Below are 26,359 nucleotides of genomic sequence, written 5' to 3' on the forward strand. Positions count from 1 at the left end.
TCTTTGCTACGCTTAAAACCATCTTCTGATCAGCTCTCTTCCACAGCCAGAAGAGGAGGCAAGGCAAAGCAGACAAGTCTCTTAGCAAAATGTACCATTTTGGTATGATCGGTTGGGCTGTGCTATCCCTCATTTCGTGGTATCATTCTGCAGCCCTGGTGGCTACAAAATGTGTACATGTGTTAAAGGCTCAGCTTAAACTCCATCACTGGACTACTTGCAAATGATGTACTTTATAGATGCTTATGATTTGCTTTTGAAGGGTAAGCAGTCTGAGCCTTTTAAGACAGAGGACTAGTAATCTGGAAGCTGTCCATAACTTGCTAGTAAGGATGAATCCTCCTTTACTTCCTTGACTTCCTGTCCTTTAGTTACTTTTTTTCCTTTGCCATACTGTAGGTACTAGATACCGCCGTGTCCCTGAACCAAACAGTGGAGCCAAACTTGGTTGTCCTAGAGGAGATGTTCACAAAGCAGACAGACTACCTGCATGTTATCCAGAAACTGCAAAGTCTTTTGGATGATCTGGTCAGGCAAACAACTGAGATTCCCTTTTGGAAGAATGAAGAGGTGTCTCTGGAGGAGCTGGCGGTTCAAATTGACCTCTATGACTGGTACAGGTGTGTAGCATGCTGTACCATAGTGGTTGTAGCATTTTTTTTGCCTCTTTTGCAATAGCGATGTGCATGTTCTGGATGGCTGAGCCGAAGAATATATATACTACTGCAGGTGCTCTTGGCCCACCCAGTTGTTTTGTTTCTTACAGCAGAATTGCATTCAATCTAAAATGTGTGACAACTTTTTTTCTTAACTGCATTTATAAGAAGCTGAAGAGAAACTTATTCTCAATGTATCTGTAGCTTGTCTTCTAACACGGAGGGGAAAAACAGCCACAGGGGTAGCTACTGTTGCCTTAAGTGCATTGTAGTTGTATGACACATTAACTGAATAGAGAAGAAAACGGGACGAGTTCCATAAGATAACACTGCACCCTAACATTCCTTTTTATTAAACATATTTAATAAAAGATTCCATCAACTGTATTCCACAAAAGAAAATTTCTACCCACAGATATGGAATAATTAACTGAAGGATTTCCCAACAAATGTCTAGCAAGTTCATGAAGCTGCAGTGCCTCTTCTTCACCAGATGGTGTCCAGTTGCATAGAACTTTACACTGGAACAAGATTAACAGTCTCATTTCTCAACAACTGTGTGTGCTGGGCATGTGTAAATTGTTTTACCTGCCTCAGCTCCACACTCTGAAAATATCTGCAGCTTTGTGGAGATTAATCATTAGTGGTGCCCTTTACTTGGAGAAAAGGGCTAGATTTCCCCATCACTCACACTAACTTCTTGACCTGTGCCTCTTAAACACTAATTTTCCTTTTACAGACTACATTGTGTTTTTTTCTGCAGGTGGCTGGGATACCTGGGCCTGCTCCTGTTCCACGTCCTGATTTGTTTGTTGGTGCTCTTTGGGCTTATTAGAAATTCCAGGGCCATTCTTATGGGGTAAGTTTTGACCGAGGCACATTGCATGAAGGAAGGTCAGCTGAGTGTCAGTGCTTGTTAGTTTAAACCTCTAGACCCTTATCAGTTGCCTTCAAGGACTTCTGAGACTGAACAGCTTAAATCTGACTCTCAACATAGAGAGTAGCTCTGTGGACAGAATTAGGGCTACGTGAAAGATGTTCACAGGAAGGTTTTTGAGCTGTAAAATGTGATGGTACTGGTGTCCATTGTTTTTCGCATCATCTGAGCAGTCTGCCTTTTGCTGGGTGGCATCGAGAGCCTGTTGGCTGAGAGAGAGTAATGTGAACATCCTCCCTTAAATTTACAGGCTTTGAAAAATCTCCTTTTAAATCTCAGTTCTGAAGGTGCTTGTTAATCGATGATAAGCATTTCATGTGTTTCCACAATCTGGTAGCATGGCTTTTGTGTCACGATCTGCTCTTGTTTACCTTTGGCTGTCACACCTGAAGAAGTATTAAACCAAGAAAAAGCAATGGTTTGTACAGTTATGAGGAGGAGTCTTGTTGCCATGGTACGGTGATATTAATGCATGTCTATTTCTAAAAAGCACTGCAAATGCTGCCATGCTCTGTCCCTGTTTACAACAGAAAAATATTCCTCTCCCTGTCTTGTGGCTTGGTTTATTTTGGCATATTTGGCAAAGATGCTGGTATCATGAACATAGTGACAGTTTGACAACTGACATGGCCAAGAGTGTACCATGGTACATGGTGATACCGTTAATAATTGGAATGCCTGTTCAGATTTATTATTTGCCAGATGACTTCATACCTGGCAGATTATACAGACAAAAGTCCAAGCGTATGCGCAGATGGTAAACCCGGGGTTTAAATTAGAATCTCATTCCCTGTTAGCCAGAAGTTCATATTAAGGCATTCCCCAAAGGGAGCACATGGCATAAAGAAGCAAGTGTATCACTGCCAAGAAAGATGGTGAAATGCCAGTTTTAGATCTTCTAGCTAAGCAATCAGTTGCTGACCCAGTCATTTTCATTTAAAGTAAAACAACAAATCTGTCTTACTGAATTGATTACCATACTCGGCTGGAGGCACCAAGCTGTGCTGTCATTATGTCATAAAAACCACAGAACCTTGCTGATCCATAGGTGATAATTCTTGCATCCATTTGGAAAAAGCATAATAGTTTCTTAGTGTCCTATTCCAGAGTGCAGTGCAGAGGTCAGTCTGGTAAAGCTCCATTACTTCTGCAAAATGAGCCACAGACCCATTCACAGAAAAGGGATTACACAGAATTAAAATAAGTTGGTAAACTGAAGGGTGGATCTTTTTGTTTTGTTGGGTTTTGGGTTTTTTTGTTTGTTTGCCTTTTTAAAAAGGGGACCCGTAGATCTAACTTTTTTAAAGCTCTAGTCTTCAACGAGACAAACATAGCAGAAAAGTATGTCCCTTTCTCACACAGACACTTGCACTGCATCTCAATAAAGAATATTTTGGTTATGAATAGGTTTTTGTTTTCTTCAGGGTGTGGGTGGGAGGGAAACCTACTTGTGTTTCAGAGCCTGAAGGAAAAATCATCCCTGAGAGAGCGAGCCAGCGTCCCTTTACTTTGAAGATAGGGATACATAACATGAAAGTGCTCATTAGTCCACAACCCTGTACCTGAGGGAGCTGAGGAGTACTTTTGCCTAAATAGCTCTAGCGCTCATTTGACAGCAAAGGTGAAGAGCTAATGTGCTTGTTAGAGAAGTGCAAAAACCTTTCCCAATGGTGTGTGCTAACGGAATGTCACCGAGACCACTGCTCTGTCATCCTTCTGCCTTGTCTCTGCTTGATAGCAGACACTTCCCACTATCTCTGTTGGTAATGAGGTCCAGCTGTCGGAACAGAACTTTTAAATCTGTGCAGAGATGGTCTTGCACAGCAACAGCAAGTGTGTTGCTCTGAACTGTTTGCCTGCATGTGACTCTCTCCTGGGACTGTGTAGGATTGCTTAGGTGCTGTTCAGATACACGCAACTTGGAACAGAAGTCAGGTGCCCTAACACAGCATGGGTGTTCCCTCCCACCATCTGTAGCTGTGCAGTGCTCACACTTAAACTCATTTATTCTTGAAACGGGATGGATTTCTCCAATTTTGAGTCAGTATGCTTGGGTTTTTTTTTTTTTTTAATATGAGATATCTTCCTTTCAATATCTTTGGAATTAGAGAGTGAAGTCCAGCATGGGGATAGTGGTAGTGGTTGGCAGATGGATGACTGCAATCCTGTCTGCCTTCCCTACAGCTACTCCTGTGTCTTTTTATGTTTGGCTTCCCTTCTAGAGGCAGGGTAAGCCTTTGCTTCCAACCTGTTCTTCCTTCCTCTGCAGTCCCAGGGCCAGGTAAAGTGGAACCAGCAAGTAGACAGAAACTTCTCTGGTTGCTGCTGTCCATGACATGTGAAATTGGATGGTTTAGGTGAAGATACAGTGGCTGATAATCTCTTGGGTTTGGTAATTGCTTCAGACTCCAGAAAAATACATATTGTTAAATGATCTGCTTGAAATCAGAGCTTCTCCACCTGCCATCTGTCTGTCTCCCCACAGGGTGTGCTTGCTTGGGGTGTTTGCCCTGATTGTCAGCTGGGGATCCTTGGGTCTGGAGTTGGCTGTCGCTGTGGTAAGTGGCTCTGATCCAGGTCCCATTCATCCTTTGCGAGTTTATCAGACATGATTAATTTTACACTGCCTTTTTTTATAGCATGTCTTGTTCTAAGTAGCAGTCCTAGCAATTGGCGTCTCTGAAAAAGGCAGAGCTTCTGCTTCCTCCGGAGTGTGGCGTGCGAGCTGGTACCTCTGCACTCTGTGGCTGTGTAAAGCGGTTCTGTTGGGGATGGTGATGAGAGACTTCGGCATCTGAAACACCCCTGTAGTAGAGGGTTCCCTGATGTTAACCTGGCTCAATTGCTCTTTTATACTGATGTTCTTTGATATTCCTTTTCCCTTTTGTCTTTCATCTGTCTAGGGCTCCAGTGACTTCTGTATTAACCCTGATGCTTATGTCTCCAAAGTAGTTGAAGAGAATGCGGTGCTTAGTGCTGGTAAGTTCTGGGACTGGCTTTGGCATGGGCTTCTGCAGCTTTAGCTGTCACACAGGAGCATAGCAGTGCCTGAGAATTCAAGGCTGTGTTTGGAACAACGGACCTTGCATACAGTAGGAAAAGCAATGTGCGTGGAGACCAGTATTCTCCCCTTAGAAGCATTTATTCCCCAGTCAGATGTGCACCTGTACGCTCTCTTCTTCAGAACCTTTCTTCTGTCTCGGCCATTAGGTGGAAAAAACTGATAAGATGGAACAGCAGAAGTCCATGGATTATTTTGCTTTAAGCTTAGCACTTTTGAGTCTTGTTCTCCTCTATAGTTGACAGAACTCTGTCGATAACAATGTGCAGTTTTGAGTTCTGATTTTTAAAACTTGCCCTTGGGTCTGAATTCCTGAATCTGGAATACTATTTTTATATCTGTTATCAACAAATGGGTGTAATTTTTTTTTCTTTTAATGGTGTCTATAAATAGGAGTCTCTTTAAAGATAAAATGAAGGGTAAATGAATGGAAACAGCCACAGAGAAGTATGAATTTTCTTTTTATTATAAATGCAGTATTTTCACTGGTTTGTGTATCCTTTTCCATTTTAAAGTGTATCACTGTGTGTTTTAAAGCCTGTATCACTGTGGCATCCAGCTGTGAAGCACTGATGGATTTTGGGTTTGTCACTCCTAATTTAGACTGAAGTGGTTGGTAGATGAGGTCCAATGCCTCCAACACTTGGACCTCAACAGGGCAAAAGTGGCTTTTCAGAACTCCAGGTTAGAAAAATGTGGTTGGGCACCTGCCAGCGTGGATACCATAAGTATTAAAAAGGAAAGGTATTTTTCAGGGCTAAGTTTGCTGCTTAGGTAACAAAGTTAATTTTTCTCTTTTCCTATCCCCTCTCCTGCTAATAGTTCCTCTGTATAGTTCTATATGTGATAAAACACAAATAAACAATTACACTCATTTGCAAAAGGAGCCACCAGTTTTTCTTGGTTCTTATTTACCGGAATTCGTAATCTGTGCCTTGTGTACGACCATGCGCTTTGCCAAATGCTGCCTCTTACCTTGCAGCAGGCTGATAGGGAAGAGCTATGGCTGAGAATGCAAGGATTGGAAGCAATAAGAAATGTTTTTCTGGAGGCAGAATGTAATATAAAAGAGTATGTACAGGTTGATATTGCCACCCTAGAGCTTATTTTTGGAATGCCTTATTTATTGATTTCCTGGAAAGGAGGGGCTAGAGCCAGGCACCTCTCTTTGTAACAAAGAAATGTAATAATGGAAGAGAATATGTAACGCTGCACAAGATGAAAATCCTCTCTTATCTGTGAAGGTGTCCAAGATGTGGCTTCAGGTACCAAGACAACCTTCTGGTTGTTAGAGGAAGCAAACAGGTCAGTGAGGTCAAGGGGAAGTATCTGATGCTTGCGTCAGCTGTGCTTCTGATAATTTGGTATAACCCAAATGAGCTCTCGAGCGTTTTTGGTAACAATTAGATTGACCCTGAAAAACTGAAGAAATACCCCTTTGTGCTTCATATCTATTTCTTTTGTCTTTCTTTGCTTGGCTGCTGCAGTTTTTCATTAATCACACTAATTGATTTAGAGGCTAACGGTGAATGCAGGACTGACATTGCTGTTCCTCCTCCTGCTTCCCCCAGCAGGGACAGGCAGCTCCCCTGGGTGAAATCGCGCTCTCTTCTCCAGCACCACCAGCTATGACAGTTGTTAAGGCTCTATAAATAACAGTGAATGGGTCTGAGTGAAATGCTGAAGAGGAGGAAGAGCAGGTGTTGCCACAGGCTTGAGTTGGAAGGGTGGCCCCTTCTGTGGGTTGCTGGTGTGTCAGCTCCCTGCTATTTGGCAGACGTTAAGTGTTCGTGAGTGCCTTTTCCTTTTTTTTTCTGGAGGAAATCAGTCTAACTTCTGAGCTTGCCACAGCACTAGGCAGCTGGCTGGGAGATGATCAAATGTTCTGCCTTCCCATGTGGGTTTTCACTGCTGTATCATAGTTTATTATCAGGAAGCTACTGAAATAGCTCTTGGTCCCCAGTGTTGGGACTGTCCTGTGCATCTAAGCAAGAAGGAAAATTGCGACACAAGGCCTGCGGCGTGGAGCTGTTTCGTGACACTGTAATCCCAATAATGGCTCTTTAGAAATATCATTAAAAATCTGAAATAAGTGTCGCTATCCCTTAATGTGCTTGGCTGTAAATTGTAGCAGGTGCTTGGTGATCAGTTGGGCTGCATATACAACAAGAGTGATGAGGTTGAGGAAACAAGGCAGGCAGCTGGGAGCCAGCATCCGTGCTGTCCCCTTGGTGGAAGCTGCCCTGTTTGACAGCTCCCAGTTCTAGAGCATAGATTCTTCACCGCTCTGGTTTGCTGCCTCTGCTCTGTGTGTGATGTTCTCTGACATTAACAGCAGTATAGACAGATGAGGCAGAAACATTTTAAGATTGCTCCAGCTAGTTTCACCAGAGTGTATCCAAACGTGAATTTTTCAGTTCAGTAAAGAGATGAGTAAGAGAGGGTGTGAGCGGGTGGAGGGGCTCAGGTGCTCCATGGAAGAACTCTTTGGATGTTACTATATATGTGGGACTCGCGTATACTTCAGGAGTCACTTGGGCTGAAGTTGAGCTGGGAGGGCACTCATGTCTTGCCTAGGTGTCTGCTTGTGCTGGGGTGGCATACTAGGCTAGGTGCTGCCATCCATTTCCAAGGATGTGAGAACCAATAAGTAATCTTAAGAAGCTTTGGTAGTAGTGCTGGGTCATTTTTTTCCCCTTTAATCTCTACTTTTAGTTGGTTTTAAATATAATGTGTTTTAATATTCTCAGCCTTATGCTCTGGCATTCAGACTAGGACTGAGTCATCTAGGTTGGCTTTCTTAAAATGCTTTTTTTTCGTTGGAGGTTGTAGTAGTTTTCACAGAAAAATAACCATGTTGAATACTGGGCAACTAGTATGTTACCATTACTGTTTGTGTATTAATTGTTGTTTGCAAATCCAGATAGAATTAATGGAGCTGAGAATAATCTGATTAAGTATATTATTATTGTTGTCAGGTTTTTAGCTGGAGAGAATCTGTCCTTGGTTTGTAGATAAAATGCACTGGGGGAATGAGTGGCAAAAAGCCTTACTATGGGTTTCCTGGAGGACAGACTTAAATTATTTTTTTGCAGAAGAGGCAGATATAGCTGCCTAACTTGCCCAGTATTCATTAATTGAGATTAAACCAATGGAGTTGAACAGCGGCTATATAATCTGCTCCTGCTGCTACTAAGAAGACTTGGTACAGCCAAGGTGTTTATTTCCAAAGCAGGAGGCCCATCTCATAGTCTCATTCTTCTTCACTGATATTATGTTATTATCACATGACTTATTGCATAAAATTAGATGAAAAGGCGCAATCTGTCTATAAACAACAGGAAGTGCTTTCTCCAGATTCTCTTACTAATAATCTGCATGGTGGACAGCCACTCACTTCATCTGAAGGAACTGTAAGCCTGAGGGAATGGATAATGGAGCCTTTTACCTCCAGTCCAGACAGGTTGCTCAGGCTGGATGCCGAGACTTAGCAGCTCAGATATCAGCAGCAAGCTTTCATGTCACACACAGCCTTCTAATTGGTCTCTCACTGATTCTCTCTCATCTTAGAAGCCCAGAGCTGGATGAACCAGAGGACTGACACTGCCACCACCTCACTTTCCTTTCTAGTAATAAGGTCAGGACAAAACCTCACGTGCAGCATGTGGTGGTTGCATAGCTATTACTTGAGCTCAGCAGGCACTGCGGAAAAGAGTTTGTGTGAAGAAGCCCTCTAGAGAATTGTGCTGAGCTGATATCAGTGTTGAGAAGCTGCATTTTGGTTGGTCTCCTAAATAGCAGAAAGCTTTGCATGCAGGGCACTTGGGATGGCTACGAGCTCTTTGCTGAAGGCTCGCGATGACTGATTTCACCGGTACAACAGCAGCATATGTGAGAAAAATATAAATGTTATGTAGATACTTCCCTTCGCTGTCAGACTGTCGCCCTAGGTAAACAACGCTCCTGGTGGAGAACGTGTTACCTGGGTTAGAACATCTGGATGAAAGAGTCGTCTTCCTTTGACATCACATGATGTACTTCAGCTTTCTCTGATGATTGAACCCACAGAGGGAGTCTCATCTGGGTGTATGCGTACAATAAAGAGGAATAATACAGTAAGAGGAACACTTACACATATGTAAATGCAAGCTGTGTAGAGAATGCTCGAGCAATGATGAAAAGGGGCTGGGAAAAGCTGTTCTTTCTAGGGGCAGGGATATTTTTTTTTAAATAGGATCTTTTTTCTGATTGCTCTTTGCCCTGCAGACCACCTTGCTGCCTTTGGGCAGGTACATAATGCCATCTTTGCGTTTTGGCTGTGCTTTGAAGCGAGTAGTAAGTCTCCATGGTTGCAGCAGCAGTAAGCAGATCTAGCAGCTGAAGCTGTCTTTAGAAGGCAGTTCTACTTTCCTTTCTAGGAAAAACAGGCTTTGCAAAAATAAAGCATTTTGGGTAATTTCCTTTCTTGCCTTCTGTTCCCACACTGCCTGTGCACCAAGAGAGTGGGTCAGGAGGATTGCTGCTAGCGATGGCAGGCATAGGCAGCTGCGGATATGACCCTACCTAACCCTTCTCCTGTAAACTAGGTTGTCTAAAAGTCAGCTTCGAAAATCTGATCCAACCTTCAGGAATTTTCCTTGAGAGGAAAATAATTATGGAAAGAAATTGCTTGGACCTGTTAAAGAGTGCAAAATGATGAGTTAGTATAGCTGTTTTCTGGACAGAAACGTAAGGTTTGGTTTTGTACAGGATAGCCTCTACCAGGTTTAAAACTGGTAGAGGTGCCTCCTGCTCTTTCCACTTTTCCAGCCTGGCAGAATGGAGGCAGGGGTCATGCTCCTCTTATTTTCAGGCTTTGTAGCAGACGATCACTTTAGGGCAGCTTCACTGGCTTTTGTAGCTTTAGCTTTAAAGCGCCACAGCTATTCACATACTGGGTTCAGCGCTGGGGAAAGGCTGCTCCTGCTGGCTTTGCTGTTTTAGAAAGCACGTTTTATGTGCAGTGTCACTTGTCAGCTGCAAAGCCAGTGCTACCACAGCGAAGCCTTGTTGATCCTGCCTTCCAAGGTGAAGCAAGGCAAGCACTTATTTCACTGTGCTGTTTTTTATTTCACTCGTAACTAGCAAACTGATCCTGGGCTTACAAGCTGCAAACTGCGATGATATTGGAAACTCTCATCTGGAATCTGCCCACCAGGGGTGATCCAGGAAGGCCCTCAAGAAACATTTCTAGAGCTATGTATTAGCAGTATGTCATGCAACTTGATGCATTAGAAAGATGGTATAAAATTGATACCATTGTGGGAGCCTAAGAAAAACTTTTAATGGCCAATTGGTTTAACTTAAATAGATTGCAAGATCGCAGCTCCTTTAGGTCACCGTGTGTGATGCTATGGATTGCCGTTGCTATGCTGTTCTCTCAGCACAGGCGCATTTTAATCCATCTTTCTGTAGTGTGATTGAGTGTGATTTATGAGCCTAGGAGGAGCAGTCCTTTCCTTGGCTCCGTAGTTGTGGGCAGTCGTTTGTGCGTTCTGCCCAAAGTGAGGCACACAAAGCAGTTCTTGATGCCCTCTTACCTGCCCAGATTTTGCTAATTGCTGTTTAGAGGCTTGGCTGGGAAGATGTAAGTCATCCCAGAGAAAGAGGCAGTAGGGGGGAGATGGAGCAGCTGGCAGAAGCTGCCCCAAAGTAGGCTAATGAATTATAAATAACAGCTGTCAGGTTGCATTGCCAGCGTGCAGGAGCTGACAGTCTGTGTTGTACCGCTTGGTCTCCAGTGTGTTGGCTTGCCGAAAGGTGCATTCAATTTTTATGGGAAGCACGGCAGAGTCAGGATACAGTCAGGTCTGCTTCCTTCACAGCTCTGCTCGCTTGTAGTTGTGCCTTTTGCTGATTTCTGAGTTGGGACCGATTAGAATACCTTTGCAGTCTGGAATATATTACTGAAAGTCACAGGCAGATGATTAAAAGGAATGGAGAAAAGGATGCTAGTGGGGAGGGAAATGCAAAATGTATATGTGTTTTGGGGGTTTTGTCATCTTTATTGAGCCAGCTTCACCCTTGATTTTGCTGAGCTGATGCAATCCCATTCATCTGAAGAGGAACTAGAAATGTTTGAGAAATAATCCAAAGGTGTTTAGATGATCAAGTCCTTCAGAGCTCCCTCCCTTGATAGCATTACTGGCGATGGCAGGGGAAAGCCTGATATTTATAACTTCTGCATGCTGGCAGTTGTATTATGGAAGGCTCATGAGGGCACCAGGCTGGTTTCATACATGTCTGAATAGGGAGAAATAAAACTGTGTCTTCAAGCCTTAAATAAGTGATGCTGCCAGCAGAGCACTTTAACAGTCTTATCTGGAAGTTTATGAATACATCTTCACTGTCCTGTGATTGCTGATAGAACTACTTGGTATTAAGACTAATTTTGGGGGTACTACCAGCAAATGATCTGAGATCCCTTGAATGGATAATGTGTTGCTGTTATCCTAGTATGTGGTAAGAGCTTTCTTTCCTGAGAAAGTCTGCAGTATTGACTCAACATTGAAAATACCAATTTTGCATAAGTCAAAAGAAGGATGCAAAACAAATTACGTGTACTCTTTAAAGTCTAATTAAAGCTTTCTAATTAAAATCCAATTATATTCAAGTGACATCTATCAGAAAACAGACTGCTATTTACTTGTTCATCCCTAGTATGTGTCAAAGACAAGGACTTGTCTTCCATTTCCTCATTGGCTTTCAAAATGATACCAATTTTAGGAAATTATGTTGCTGAAAGTTACGATTTACTTGAATTAGGAGGACTTCCTTTTGTTCTTCTACAGAACACTGCCTAAAACCAGTCTCTTCTTGAAAATGACAGAAGAATCCCCAGTTGTGAAGATGTCTTTTTTTTTTGCCTGTTTTTCTTTTAAGTGCGGGTGGGATAGCTCCATTGCCTCTCACTGTTCAAAATAAAGCAAACAAAAACCCCAGATGACAAAAAAAAAACCCTAAAACAAAACAAACCTCAACAAGTCTTTCTTTTCTCCCCAAAGGCAGTTTATATCCCTTTCTCTAGTGCCATCCATGCACTGTAATCCTACACAGAGAGAGGGGAGTGCTTCCATTTATATTGTATTTTTATTTTGTGTATTGCTTTCAGAACTTAACACCTCTCTTGTGGCAGTCCTGAAATACTGCAAGGCTTGAACAGTGTATCTAGCGTGACTTTCTTTTCTTTTGTCTTTGTAGATACTCTCCGATATTACATTACCTGCAGTGCTGGATACCCCAATCCTTTCCAGCAGGTGAGTTTAAGCATCCTAGCACCCTTTACTCCATCTCAGCATCCTGCAAAGGGTAGGTTAAATGCTTTTGATGCCATCAATCATGTAGCAAGTTGCAAGGTGTTAGCTTTATGGAGCGCTACACCTGTTGGTTAAACTTTGGTAGCTACTTTGCAGCTGTGTAAAAGGTGGCGCTATGATTTAGTGAGCAATCTTTACCAACTTCAGTACTACTTAGGTTCAGGATGCCCTCTTAAAACAGCCCATGTGTGATGTGGTGAGGACCAGGGCTTTGTTCATGGTACCTCTGTGTACATGGCAGCTCTTAGAACAGCCATGGAGAGGCAGAGCACCCACAACTAATGCCACGGTGGGAAACTACATACTTCCTGCTTTGAATCTCTTCTTGCAGGTTCTTTTGGGTTAAACAGTGGCAACACTCCACTCCCAGAATACAGCCACTTCTGTGGGTGAGGGAGTGATTCTCACATACGCCTCTTAAATCCCTTGGATGTTGAAGGGTTTGCATCCTGAAGTATAAATGTGAGTCATTATTCTTTTGTGTGGGGGCTGAGGAACAGCACCTGGGCCCATCCCAAACTTTGTCTTACGTATCAGAGGCCAGAATGAACCCACACCACCCACCATTTGGCAGACACCAGCTGCTTCACCATTTATATTTAGGATTTTTTAAGTCTTGTCTTCCTCTCTTTTAAAGGGTGGGGTAAGAACACTTCAAGCTGTGGTATGATGCACTGTTGCCATCTGTTGCATTTCTGGTTGCTTAGTAGACTCTGATATGCACTTGTATGTGAAATTCCCATGGATGTTTCAATGGAGTGTGAAGGCTGCACCCCAATACAAACAACTTGTAGTGCTGACATTAAATCTTTCTCAGACATCTGATTTAATAGAAAAATCTAGCTGTACTCTGTGGTGAGAACGAGTGCGTTGTGTCTTTTTCTGGTTCTGCTATCCTGGAGGTGGCCACCGCTGACACGATGCCCCAGCTGTGCGTTTGTGGGTTTGGGTTTTTTCTTTTTGGTTTTTTCCTTTCCCCCTTCTTTCTGTCTGTAGTTCTACCAGGTTGGTAAAAGTTAAACTTAACCCTGTTGCAGCTGCAGTTATGTCAGTTGAGACATCCTCAACTTGCGCCATTTATGCAGATGATGCTTCAGTATTTGGGAAGTAGAATTTCAGCCTTTTCCCAGGAGTTCTGTTGGCTCATGTGGCCTGAATTGCTGAAACAGTGCGTATTTTGTGTTGAACAGAAGCTATCGGGAAGTCACAAGGCTCTGGTTGAAATGCAAGATGATGTTATAGAACTCCTGAGGTCAGCAAGCAGAGAACACCCCAACTCCAAGGTAACTCTCCCAAGTTTGCTCTCCCTGTGCTTTCTGGCTTCTGTTACCCTTGTACAAAGCCCAAGATCAGCTCCTACTAATCCATTTCCTTACTGTAATCACTAACTTGTTGCTTACAGGAGTATCTTACTCGGATCCAAGAGGTTTTAAATTCAACAGAGATCAACTTACAGCAACTGACAGCTTTAGTAGACTGTCGGAGTCTGCATTTGGTGAGTACTTGGTAACGGAGCCTGAGCTAAGAAAGAACGAAGAGGGTGTAGAGCCTGTAGTATATGGATTATTTTGGAGGTTCAAATCTCTGGTGTGCCAGAACAGTTCAACAGCTTTTACGGGTTGATTCCAGCAGGAAGGGGAATGGGAGTTTGGATCAAATTAGCTTTGCATTTGAACATCAGCGTAGGAGACTAGATATCATGTCTTCATATATCCATATCCGAGCTTGCTTTATGAAGGGAAATAAGGGTTAAGATCAGTTATAAAAAAACACTTGAGGTCCCCAAAACAAAAATGGAAGTGTGTTCTGGAAAAGGGACTACAATCTCATAAGATGTTTCAGAGAGCACAGTCCAGGGGAAGGGCTTTTGAATTGGAGCTCAAAATTAACTCTCTGGTGATCAAGAAACTCTGTTCATTTCTCTCTCCAGGATTACGTCCAGGCTTTGACGGGCTTTTGCTATGATGGAGTGGAAGGCCTCATCTACCTGGTTCTCTTCTCCTTTGTTACAGCCCTTATGTTCAGTTCCATTGTGTGCAGCGTCCCACACACTTGGCAGCAAAAGAGGTATATAGAGAGTTTAGATCCTGTAGGGTTGTAGAGCTCTTTCCTAATGACGGCTGGCTGTTGGATTTGCGCCTGCGAGCATATGGAGCTCTTTCTGAGGTGATCCCAGGAGTATGAGGGCTGAGGCATTATAAGCAGAGGTCCAACAGAAAAAAGCTGTTGGCTTTTGCTCGGGCTGCATTTAATATTTCCATCTGAACCTTATTGCACTTGGAATACTATGTGTGCAGAGTATTTGGTACACTGTAGGACCATGAGTCAAGCCAGAGATGAATGATTATAGCTGTAAAGAGATAATGCTTGAACTATGTGTCATCTCTGTAAAATACCTGTTTTCTTGCATGACTTTGTGGCATTTGTTCTAGTGTGGAGAAGAGAATTGGGATGAGAAGCAGTTCATGCTTGCCTTTTTGACTTTGCTTGTGCTGGGGTGACTGACTTGCATAGCTAATAGAAACTGGCAATAGCATAGTCAGATGAGATACTTGCAAATTGGTGGCAATCATCTAACAGCAGAGCTATTTGGAGCTAGTATTAAAGACAATAACCAGGCTGATCAGTAAGTCTTAAGCAAACCTTTGCTTCACTGTCTGCTGCACCATATGCAGCTATTAGGATAGCTTTGAATTTTCTGCTCTTGCAGAAGAGCGGTAGACTAGCAAGTTCTATTCTGTGGCCCTGAAATGTGATTTTTGTGGTCTAAGCCCAGGCTCAAGGTTCAGAGTGAAATGGAACATCCTGAACAACAGCAGGAAGCCAGAGCCTGCCAGGCCTGCAGCGCCCGCAGAGAAAGCCTTGGGAAAGGTGGCAGAATAGCATTTAAGAAAATGGCTGGTTTCCTTACCCTTTCCACTGCAGCTGTAGGGACACTATCAAGGCAAGACTGGTAGTTGTTTGAAGGAGAAAGGTTTACACACTTATGTCTCTTGTGCTGCTTTCCATGTGGGCTGCTGCCTGCCTTGCCAACCCCAGCAAGGCTCAAGCTGCAGCTGTGAACTGAAGGATTCCCTCTTGCAATCCCTGAAGCACCATTTCTTTCTCTGCCTCCCTTTGGGAGGTGGCGGATTTTACACTTTATCGCCTATAAGAGGCTGTGCAGGCTGCAATTCCCTGACTATAACTTCAGTGCCACCTTGTGGTACAGAAGCTGCAGGTGATGTTTGGGATGGTGATGTGATGTCTGTGCTGTCTCCTCCAGCAAAGTGCTTCCTGTAGAACCATTTACTAGCTTTTTCAAGCTTTGCTAAAACATTTCAAACCTTGGTGCTTCATCCCATAATTAGGGAGATAAAATAGCAGTGTATATTCTATAGGAGGGACGAGAGAGTACCATGGGAAAGGAGCCAGCTGGCAAACAGCTCTAATCTGTATTACAGTTGATTTTAAATCCCAGCATTTTTGAGAAAATAAAGCATTTGGACACAAATGTTGCAACTTCATCTCCGTAAGGACTTCTGAAACTTTGCTAGAAGATGAAGCAGACCCTTTGTAACCAGAATGAGAGTTCAGAGAAGTCTGCAGAGACTTACCTTTAAAAAGCTCTTTGGATGTGACTACAAGAAATGGAAGGGGACAGATTGCAGTTTTGAAGGGTGGGGTGTATGGCACCACATCGTCACTGCCTCTTTTTTAGTTTTTCCTTCAAGTGCTGTGTGTTTCAGGATATGTCCATCCTTTGGATGCGTGACTGAGCAGCTGCAGAACTGCTGTCTGCCAAGCCCTGAGCAAAGACCGTAGGGGGGCTGCAGGGGATCACGCAGTGTAGAAGTCCAGATGGTATCTGTGGGAGGTCTGAGTCACTGTGGTGTGGGCTGTGTTTGACACTACCATCCCGAGGCATCCCAAATGGGTATAAATGTGGAGGTGTGGAAGATGGTTGGGAGGTTCCTAGGATTGCCATGGTTTCATGCAAACCCCACATGTGGGTTAATTGTAGGGTTCTAGGAGGAACTTTTTTTCCTTCTTGCAGAAGCTCAGATGATGATGGGGAAGAAGAATCAGCTGCTCAAGGGAGTAGACAAACACACGATAATCTTTACAGAGTGCACATGCCCAGCCTCTATAGCTGTGGGAGTAGTTATGGCAGTGAGACCAGCATTCCAGCAGCAGCACACACAGTCAGCAATGCTCCTGTCACAGAGTACATGTGAGTATCCCAACAAGAAGGCTGTATTGCGACTTGTCCAGGTTTCTTCACTCTGATTTCTGTTGTCACTAAGTGCTGTAGGGCCAAGCAGTAGAAGAGATGAAGGATTTTGTCCAGCGTCTCAAAGGCATGTTTTCTGATTGGCAGCTACTGGGAGAATGGAATAGCTTAAAAGTGCTGCAGTAGAAAGGGTTGTATTAGCACGCTTTAAAATATGAACAGCTTTGACCTGTGGGATTTGGAAAACTGTCTAGAGAAAATAAGTAGGAAAGCATTGTCCAGGCTCCTTATTACAAAATGATTCTGATCCCCAGAAGACTTCATTCTTCAGATAGAGCATTTTTGCCAGAAGTTTTTAAGCCTTCTGAGAGACAAGACAAAATCCATAGGCTCTGTCCTTCTACAATATTTGCAGTCTGCTCTGATATCTGTTGCAATCTGAAGCTACCTAGTCCAGGTGGGATCTTCTGAGCTTTCTCCACAACTGCCTAACCCTGATCATGCTTTGGCTACCATCAGGGCTCATTTCTTTTGGATTAGCACATCATTTTGTTCTCCCCCTTAGACTTTGTCCTCATTTTATCTCTATTTCTGCAGCTTGGCAGTTCTGATGCTGCAGGAAGGCAGATTTTCACACAAACCTATTTTTAAATCATTTGACATGATTCAGTGTGGGCTCTTCTGAGTAAGAGTGTAAAGACAGTGCTTAATATGAGGAAAGCAGTGCTTGTTTTATGACCTTGTTTGAAAAAGGGGGATCCACCTGGCCTGTACGAAGAGTTTTGAGGGAGACCGGCTTGATATGGTAGTTCTGGGGGTGTGTATGCTCTGTCCGGTGTCACCATCAGAGACCTTCCCCAGAGAAGCGTGGCACGTACGCCCTGTTATCATGTGTGTCTTCCTTTCCTAGGAGCCAGAATGCAAATTTCCAGAACCCCCGTTGCGAGAATACCCCGCTCATTGGCCGGGAGTCCCCACCTCCCTCAGTAAGTCTCTCTTTACTGCTCCTCTCTGCTTCAGCAACTTTGGGGAATATGCATTTACCACTCCCATGTGTTCTCAAAGGAGCTGATCGTGCAGCCAAACACAGGATCTGGCCCAAAAATGGCAGCAATTTGAGTAGACAAGCCGTGTCTTGCCTGCCATGGAGACTAAAACCCTGCTATGCTACTTTGGACATTGCATGTAAAAAGAATGACACTCAATCTAGTAACACTGGTAATTCTGTGGGCCCAGTCCTGCCACCACCGAAGTGCATGAGTATCTTGGTGGATGACTTCAGCAGGATGATTCACTTGCATGCAGTGTTCTTGCTATCTGTGGCATTGGTTCCTAGTGTTTAAAAAGAAACTTGTTAAAACAGTAAATTCAGAGTTATCGCTGAACCTCTCTCCTTAATTTGCCCTAAAGAAGATAGTAGGATGAAACCTGTATTATTTTTTGTTGAGATTTTTTTTTTTAAATCTTTCTTTCACTACTGTTTTGCTTTCTTTAGAATCTATTTTTGTATTTAATTTCCTATGGAGGAAAAAGGAAACTTTCATGGAAGGTTTTGGTATTTGGAGTGGCCTGATAGCCGTTTCTGTATGCTGGATAAAACTTGGGCTTGCCTTCATGTCTGTATAAAAACTAGGTGAATCTCACCCTCCTTCACTGGATCCTGTAAGCCTGCCTTACACCAGAACTTGGAGAACATGCCATCGCAGTGCTCACTAACTTGGTGGTGTGATTACTGAGGATGAATAATAGCATGCTTAATTAACCAGTTTTCAGGTAGAGGTAAAGAAAATACACTGTACAGTGCATGGTTCAAATTCATGGGAAGAGGAGGAAGAGAAGGTTGGAGGATAAAGCAGTAGGAATTGTGGTGGAAAAGACGACATCGCATTTGTATTTTTATATTCCTTTTTGAAAGGACCAGCTCATCTTGTTGTAGAGAGAGTGGATCCTTGTCTCTATACTTGACCAGACCTCTTTCAACCTTCACAAAGCTTTGCCTAATCGCTGTTGGTGCTCTGGTCGCGAGGTCTGTGATGGCATTGTCTGCTCCTACCAATGAGATGGTCCTCAGGAGAAAAGCTGATGTGCTGTGCACAACATAGTGCGACAAATGCTTTACCACCGTCGTTTCTGTTTGTAGGAAGGGCACTGCCCCTCTGGTACTGCCAAGGCTGTGCCTTCATTCCATGTCTGTAGAGCAAGGCCCTGCTTCCCCTTCCCTTACAGCTCTTCGGCTTCAGAGAAACCGCACACCTTTCCACAGGGGCTTTAGTTGTGCAAGAAGATCCGTGGTTCTTCAGCAACTGTTTGTGTTAAAAGGCCTGGAGGGGGGGGAATCTGAGTCCTGGTGCCTTAGGCTGGTTTCTGAGAGTAGGTAAAGATGAGTGGCTTTTTTCAGAGTAACTTGACTTGGCAGACATCGATATAGGCCATAGGGAAGCACAGGAGCTGAGCTGGGAGGAGAATGTGGCGCAGCATCTACAGACAACGGGAACCTGTCCCCAGGTGAAGGAAGAAACAGGCTGTAGGAGAAATGTGTTCTGTGGAGGGTCATAGTAGATGGGCAGTGTGGTGAAGGAAAGTACTGCCTACTCTTATTTTGGCAGGCAAGAGGGAAGGGGGGATTTTCTGGGATTTTTGTATTTGCAGCTCTCCATACCAGGTGGCTGAGACCATACTGAGGCAGAAGACACTGTAACTTTTCATAGCAAATTGTCTGTGGGAGGAGAGAGATTAAAAGGAAATACCAGTGCACACTTCCCTGCTTTCTGGAAGGGAGGAGAGGGGGATAACCATCCAAATAGCTTATGTCCAGTGGGTGGACAGTGCTGATATGCCATTTAGCTGTCTGTGAAGACATGATGAAAACTAAGTTGTGATGATCCTGCTGCATTGTTTGTCCGTTACTTTTCCTGGCTTTTCGTTTGTTTGTTTTTTTCCCTTCTCTCATTCCTTCTGTTTTTCTCCTTCTTGCCACAGGGCTATTCCCTTAGGCCTGTAGAGCTCACCTTGTCGCTGACACACATCACAGCGTTTCACTTGCTTGCACGGTGTTTTTCATGCACGTTGAGGCTGCACTCTCTTTTTCTCTCTTTCTTGCGTCATCACAGTTGTATTTGGCTGCCATGGACAGTAGCAGCCATATGAGCTGGCAGCTTAAGCCCTCGGACAGTGCACGGACATACTGGTAACAGCGCCCGCAAATGGAACAGGTACTGGAAAAAAGGTCCTTCTTGCTCAACCCTTTCTCCACTCCCAATCACTCCCTTCATCCCTGCACTGTTTATCCCAGGCTAATGCCTTTGATTTCTTCACATTCCTTCCCTCTGCACCTCCCACCCCATTCCCTCCTGCCAAGGGTTAAAATTAAAAAAACAAAATCAGTTTTTGCTGTGGTGCAGATTCAAGGAGCAGTATCGACCCTGTAAAGGTTTCTGATACACACTGAGGGTTACAGGTGCCCGTTCTTCATAAAAGGTATCTCACAGCAGCTCCTACTCAGAGTCCATGCTTGAGAACAGCTTGAATGCTTAGAACTGCGTGCTGCTTGAATGTAGAACTAACCTTGACCTTCAAATGAAGAATACAAGTTATCCCATCACAAGAAGCCATTTTCTAGAAGTAAGGAGAACCTATCTAGCAGCCTTTCAGTCAGCTTTTGGTTTCCTTTGGGTGCTACTGCTGTTCTGTTTGTCTGACAGCATGTGCCTAAACCATTGATACTTACCTGCCGTGAGCTTTGAGCTCCTCAGTAGCATTTCCAATTTGTTGAAAGATCCTACCTGGTAATGGCCTGTCCTGAACAGTTACTTTGTTCCCTGTTAGATCTGTGTGCAGCTTCTCCTTTTGTCCTTGCATTTAAATTCAGAAAGGAGCAAGTTTAAAAAAAAAACAAAAACACAACTTCCCGAAGGATCCAGACATAAGCACTAAGATCTGTTTCATTCTGTTTCAAAACCTTTTTACTGTTTTGTTTGTTCTGTGTGTGTCCAGATCGTTCCATCCCTGTCCCACAGGCTCTGTGAACGGGGCCCTCCATCTGAATTCACTGTCTGAATTACTAATGGGCTGTAGTTGCTGGTGTTCTCCAAGATAGCCAGTGTTTCTTCCCTCACAGTGGTCCATGCCAAAGCCATGTGCCTACAGAAAAGTAGGTGGTCTGTATTAGGCCCTGTAGTTTTTTAGTTTGAGCATAGGTTATAATTAGAGCCATCGGGCAACTCACTTGCCATGAAGGACAGCACTCCTTCAAGGGGACTACAGTAGCACAGTAACTGGAAAGCGATGGTTCCAGATGGAACAGAGCCCATTGCTTTTGGCTCATGCAGTCAGTGACCTGTGTCTTACATTCTGTTCCCAGAAATACATGGCCATAAAGGTGCTGTTCCTTCTTTTCTGCTGTTCTTGTTGGGACTTTGTCAGCCTCACCTTGGATTCCTTTCTGTCATGTTGCTGCTTGGTCTGCATTCTCGCTGCCTCTTGCCGTTTGCCTGCCTTGTGACGTGTTGGGAAGGGTGCTGTCTGAATCGGGTGTCTTGATGTCCTTTGCCATGGTGCATGAATGCAAACAAACTTGTCTTGAAGCATGGTGTTAGCACCCTTGAAAGGGTCACAGCCTTCTTTGGTCTTAAGTCTTGCAAAGGCTGTTCTTTGACATCAGCTTATGGTAGGTTTTCTGCCTTTTGGTTCCTCCAGGTGGTATTGTAGCGATGTTAGATGGATCTGTTCCATGAAATAAAATACTGCTTGGGCGGGGAAGGGAATTCTAGCATCTTCATTCTGGACTTGAAATCTCTGGGATGAAACATGACCAGATCTCCATCTGCACTGTCTTCTGTTTACCTAAGGTCACACCTAGATTTTAATGTGGTTGTCTGCAGGGCTAAGAAACTGGCATTGCATTCTTTCCAAGACTTTAAAAACAAACAAACCAAACAGAAGCTCTGTTCTTTTGACTTGGAAAACTTAAGTCACTTTGAATTCAGAACCTATTTGCTGTAATTGTGTTTACTGTGCTTTAGCTATTTGAGAGGTACATCAACCTCTAAGAATTTGAATCCAAAAGCTTTGGTCTTTATTGGATTACCTGAATAGCTCTGGCAGGAAATCAAAGTCAGAGTAGCTGGAGAGAGATACATGTGGGGGTTTTAACCACAAATAGTAAATAGTTTATACTCAGAGTCATGGTTTGATATGGTAAGTGATCTTCCAGCATAGCTCAGTTAGCTGTGAAGTACTCATGGTCTGCACAGTTCACAGGAGTTGGTGGAATTTATGGTCTCTAAAATTAACTGATTATTGCCATTAGTGGTTTGGGTTGGTTTTTTTTTTGCAACCAATGGCTCCTTTGTATACAGGCTATACATGTTAAGCACCTAACTCATATGTGCTGGCAAACCATACCTATGAAAGCTTAGACCCTCAACAAGGCTGAATGTGAAGGAGAGAGACTTTTTGTCTTTGGAGAAATACAAAAATAAACTAGTGTGCAGTCAGCTGTGTTTGTCCTAGCTGACTGGTGAGTGACAGAGATGTGCTGTGTTGAATAGCACAAGCCACCAAGAGAAATGGTAACAAGAAGCCTTTTAGGTACTCCTATTAGAGTAGCTGACAGCGGGGTGAAGGTATGTGTTGGAAGTTGTTCTCCGTGCTGTTTCTGGAAGGATAAATGAGGGCGTATAGGCACGTGGGTACTTCCAGTGAGAGTACTGGAAGAATGACTGCATTGTGCATGTTCTTTAACCTTCTGTGAAAGCTCCTCTTTAAAGGAAACTAAATGCAACTGTATACCTTACAGCTGTGTCAGGCACTGTATCCAGGTTACCTTGGAGTCCAAGACCACCTTAGCTCTGAATTGTGCTTGGACTTTAAGACTTTAGCTCCCTTAAAAAAAGTAATTATTAAGACTTATGTATTTTGGCTATGAATAATAATAGTTTGATTTCATATTCATGTGACTGGCAAGCGTCTGCTTCATCTACTGGCTGGTCCAGATGTTGGGATCTGTGTATTCCACGGCATCTTTCCTCTGAATCCTAGCAGAGGATGCACTGGGGGATTTGGATGAGGGACCGCTATCAACAGTGTGTGGAGCAAGCATTTGAACATTGAATCTAATGCAGTGACTGAAGATCCAGTGCACGCTGATAGAGCTGTGCTGGTTGAGAGAGGTGTGCTGTGAAGTGTTAGCTCTCTGCTTCCAGGTTCCAATTATACTTATCGTGGTCATTAAAAATATATTTTAACGGAAGGAGTGACTGGCTCAAACTTTAATAGGAAAAATTAAAGGCACAAAAAATCTTGAGTTAAGGAGAGAACATCAGCCCTAACTCTGACTTCTGAGTCTTGATTTGTTCCTTGTGTTGGATTGCAGGTAGGTTTGAATGTAAAATACCTTCTGCTCGATTGTCCAATTCTCATTCCTGATTACTTTGGTTTAGTAACACTTAAAGAACTGTGGGGTGTTTTCTTCGTGAAGGAAGAAGTGACTTATTTTTGACTTCTAACTCCATGGTGGGTGTACTTTGTACATCCTTGAAATGCATTTCATCAAGTGGCCCTTCTTGATTTTAAAGTTCTAAAAGTTGATGCTGCATGGTGTGTGCTGAACCTATGACTCGTGCAGGAAGATACACGATAGCCTTCCGTGATCTGAGATTCTTTTTCTAAATACTACTTACAAAACCTTAGCACCTGGAGGTATTGTGTTCATAGTCATTTTCGTGTCACATAGAGAATACAAATGGAAAATGAACAATCAAATGCATTTTTCCTTTTAAGACCCTCTTGGCATGAAATTGGCAATTTCAATATTGCGCTACCTGAAACATGCCCTACTTATTCTATGAGAAAGTTCTTTGACTTAGAAGCCTCTCCAAGACCATTGGGTTAGTCTCATATGTTTTAATAATGCCCTAAACTTTTTCAGAAACAGTAGTCACATTTAATAAACCCTATAGAATATAGTGCTTAAACTGGCTCAGCTTTATATTTTTTATCTCTTTCATTCTCACTGACAAAAAAATACATCTTAAAAAGAGAGAGCAGATTGTACCCTTTGTCTTCTAAATATAGATGCCATTTCTGGGCCAGAGTTTTATATTAAGACCCATGTTCTGCAGAAAGTTTTCCAATTATGGAAGACACTAGAAGATGAGTGTGAAAATAAGCCGCAGGTGTCTTTATCTTGTGTTGGTGGGGTCAGCTCTGCCAGAGGAACAGCTTCCCTCTTGTATTGTGCAGAAGTTCAGCCCAGGTCAGTCTTGGAAGAAAAACTGATAAAAATATGGTTAATTTTCTGAAAACCTCTTTGGATAGCTCAGCTTTTAGGAGCCTAAAGATGCCTCATAATGTTCTTTCCTAGTAGCTGAGATAAATCATAGCTCTTGGTGGGGAACTGCTTTTCAATTGTCTCTTTGCCAGCTTAACTGGCTATTTTATGTGGTTCAGCTTTAAAGCTGATAAAAAGTCAGTATGCTGAAGAGCACCCTTGGGAAGTAAGATGTGGGTATTATAAAATTATTCAAGCTGCAGCTGGTATAAAAAGAGGCAAAAAAAAAGTCTGTACTCATTGCTTGGTTAGTATCGTGGTAGCAGGATCCCAGAAGCAGTAATGTGGTCATGATGAAGGCATTGAACACATTGACATAAAGAGGCAAAGTTTTTTTGTTCTTACTGTTGGGTATTATTTGCATGCTTTTCAGATTGTTATTCAAAGCTGAATGGCATATATTACCGCAGTAGCTTCTGGGAGCTGTTTTGGATCACCTTGCTTATGATAAAAAAAGAAAATAAAAAAAAAAAAACAACCTCCCCAAAACAAAACAACCTCTCATCTTTCTGACTTTCTCTTCTCATCTCCAAGCTGGAGTCTTATCTACTGCTGCACGGTACGCAGGCTGGATCCCAAGTCACAGTGGATTATTGCCCATCTGATAACTGGTAACTCTTGTTTCATGGCAGCCTGCTTCCAGCCTGACAGGGTCTGTTCTTTCTTGGGCACAAATTGTGCAGAGGTTCACTCTTCCACACTTTTCTTTCAAACTGTCCATTTGTGATGCACGCAGTCTTCTAGTGCCCTCGTTGCAGCAAAATGCAATGTAAAAATGCAATGCACACCCATTTTCTTTTCAACCTCCTTTTCTGGCATGGTTGAAAGCAACAACATGACTTGAGAGAAGATGAAGGTGTGAGGTGGGTTTTTTGTATTTGTCATTTCCATTTCCCTTTCTTTTCCCAAGTGAACTATGGCATATTTGGACTCAATGACTGTTGGATTTCCTTCTCTGTAGAGAGCTTGGATAAATCATTAGCCCATCTGCACTGGCCTGGCCAGCATCCTTGCAGCAGGCTGACAGTGACTCAGTGTCTGTTACTCAGACTGGACCATGCAGTGACTTGTGAAACTTCCCTCAGTCTGACAGACTGAGCCAGCAGCTCCTTGATATTTATTTTACATACGGATCATTTTATGCTGGGAGGTGGTCATACTCTATGGGTGTGTGTTTACATCAGTCATTCTGACTTACTTTTCTGTTCTGTTTGGTTTTTTTCTTTTGTCTTGTCTTCCTCCAGTACACCTCCAGCATGAGAGCCAAATACCTCGCCACCAACCAACCTCGTCCAGATGCTGGCAGTGTGCATTAAAATGGAAAAGCAAAAGCAAAAAATAGAAAACCCACACGTGCAGTCAAACTAAACAATGTGCCAACTGCTGTGCCCCTGTGCTGTCCTCATAGAACAATACTGCTGTTCTACCCAAAATCCAGTGCAGCTCCCTCTGTTTCTCCAGTTCAGACCACCTTCCAACATGGTACCCGCTCGTTGAAGTCCATTTTGAATTTAAGCATTCAGCTTCTTTTACCTGATGTGTCCGCAGGCAACCAACTGAGAGCACCCAGGCAGGAAATGGTCCACCTGTCCGGGGCTGATTTTATCAAAGTAGCTTATCAGAAAAAGTTGGTGAATATCTTCTGCCCCCTTTTTTTCCCCCTTCTGCTCCCCAGAGGGACTCGGTGGAAGGTGGTGGTAGATCTTCACTCTGCAGTGGGATCAGCAGTCTGTCAAACGCTGAAGAAGCAGAGGCTCGGTGCCTGTGACTGGTGTACAACAAGGAAAAGCTGAGTCAGTAGAGCATTTTGGGAGTCCTGGTCTGGTGTCCTGTGTGAGGGAGGAGGGGAAGCCCCTACCTCGTGGTGTCACTGTATATCCACCGTAATTTGGGAGCCTGAGGCTCTTCTAGAGCAAACCATTCCACTACTAACTTTTTGAAAAGAAAATCCATTAAGAAATTGTCTTTTTCTTTCCCACTATGTCTGGCATGTGAATTCTGGAGGAGGAGCAGGGGGGTCCCAGCACCAGTCAGCTGCTCTGAACCTGACCTCTCTGCTCCTTCAGGGAAGCCCAAGTGCTTGCAGATGGCATTCTGGGTGCTGCCTTTACAAGGCCAACACACAGATCAAACGGGAGCCAGCCACCTATTTGGTGCCAAATTTTTCCAGGAAAAGACTTGCAAGACTTTGTGGAGGGGATTTTTGCACTAAAGAGTTTGAGCTCTCTGATGCTAGATCTTATGGGACAGTCAGCTTGCAAAGCGAGAGAGACTGGAAGCACCAATGGATTTATAGCAAATGCAAGCTCTCCCTGCAGTAGTGACCTGTGAATTCTGCTGGACTTTTTCTTTTCTTTTTTTTCTTTTTCTTTAAAAAAAAAGTCATTTACAGCACAGGGTTGCTGAACTGGCATTGAAGGAGGCTTTTGGAGCCTCGGTCCTTGAAAACTCACAACATCATCAGTATATTTTCTGTGTTCCAGAATCAGAAACCCAAATGACATCTGGAGAATATTGTTACTGTCAGAACAGGTTTTTATTTTATTGTATTTTATTTCATTTTGTTTTTCTAAGCACATTGCTAACCACTATCTGACCATATTGAGGCACATGTAAGGCATTTTTCTAGATATGAAGCAGAACCAAGACTTGCAAAGGGGCAGCTGGGTGCCTGCAGAGGGCAACATCTCCATTGGTGCTGTACTTTCCACTGAAGAGCAGTCTCCAAAGGGCACTCAACTTCCTACTGGAAGAGGAGACTGCCTCTTGGGTGGTACTGTTGAGAACTGCCCTTTCAGTAGGGTAAC

The 26,359-nt window shown here is 43.4% G+C and overlaps 1 protein-coding gene across 3 annotated transcripts in view; it reads left to right on the top strand.

Moving 5' to 3' along the window:
* The window catches only part of TTYH3 (tweety family member 3), a 72,701-nt gene extending 46,781 nt beyond the window's left edge, over positions 1–25,920 (top strand). The window contains exons 4-15 of one of the 3 annotated variants that reach the window (XM_054080470.1): positions 400–620; positions 1,420–1,515; positions 4,079–4,151; positions 4,497–4,572; positions 11,894–11,949; positions 13,200–13,292; positions 13,412–13,504; positions 13,940–14,076; positions 16,046–16,222; positions 17,133–17,208; positions 19,333–19,434; positions 24,797–25,920. In XM_054080470.1, the coding sequence (XP_053936445.1) occupies positions 400–620; positions 1,420–1,515; positions 4,079–4,151; positions 4,497–4,572; positions 11,894–11,949; positions 13,200–13,292; positions 13,412–13,504; positions 13,940–14,076; positions 16,046–16,222; positions 17,133–17,208; positions 19,333–19,413 (1,179 nt within the window). In that variant the 3' untranslated portion in view covers positions 19,414–19,434; positions 24,797–25,920. The remainder of the gene's footprint in view (positions 1–399; positions 621–1,419; positions 1,516–4,078; positions 4,152–4,496; positions 4,573–11,893; positions 11,950–13,199; positions 13,293–13,411; positions 13,505–13,939; positions 14,077–16,045; positions 16,223–17,132; positions 17,209–19,332; positions 19,435–24,796) is intronic. The other 2 variants (XM_054080471.1, XM_054080472.1) reach the window with 2 other exon arrangements.
* The last annotated feature ends 439 nt before the right edge of the window (positions 25,921–26,359 follow it).

This window comes from Cuculus canorus, chromosome 15, assembly GCF_017976375.1.
Source record: "Cuculus canorus isolate bCucCan1 chromosome 15, bCucCan1.pri, whole genome shotgun sequence".
NCBI lineage: Eukaryota > Metazoa > Chordata > Aves > Cuculiformes > Cuculidae > Cuculus > Cuculus canorus.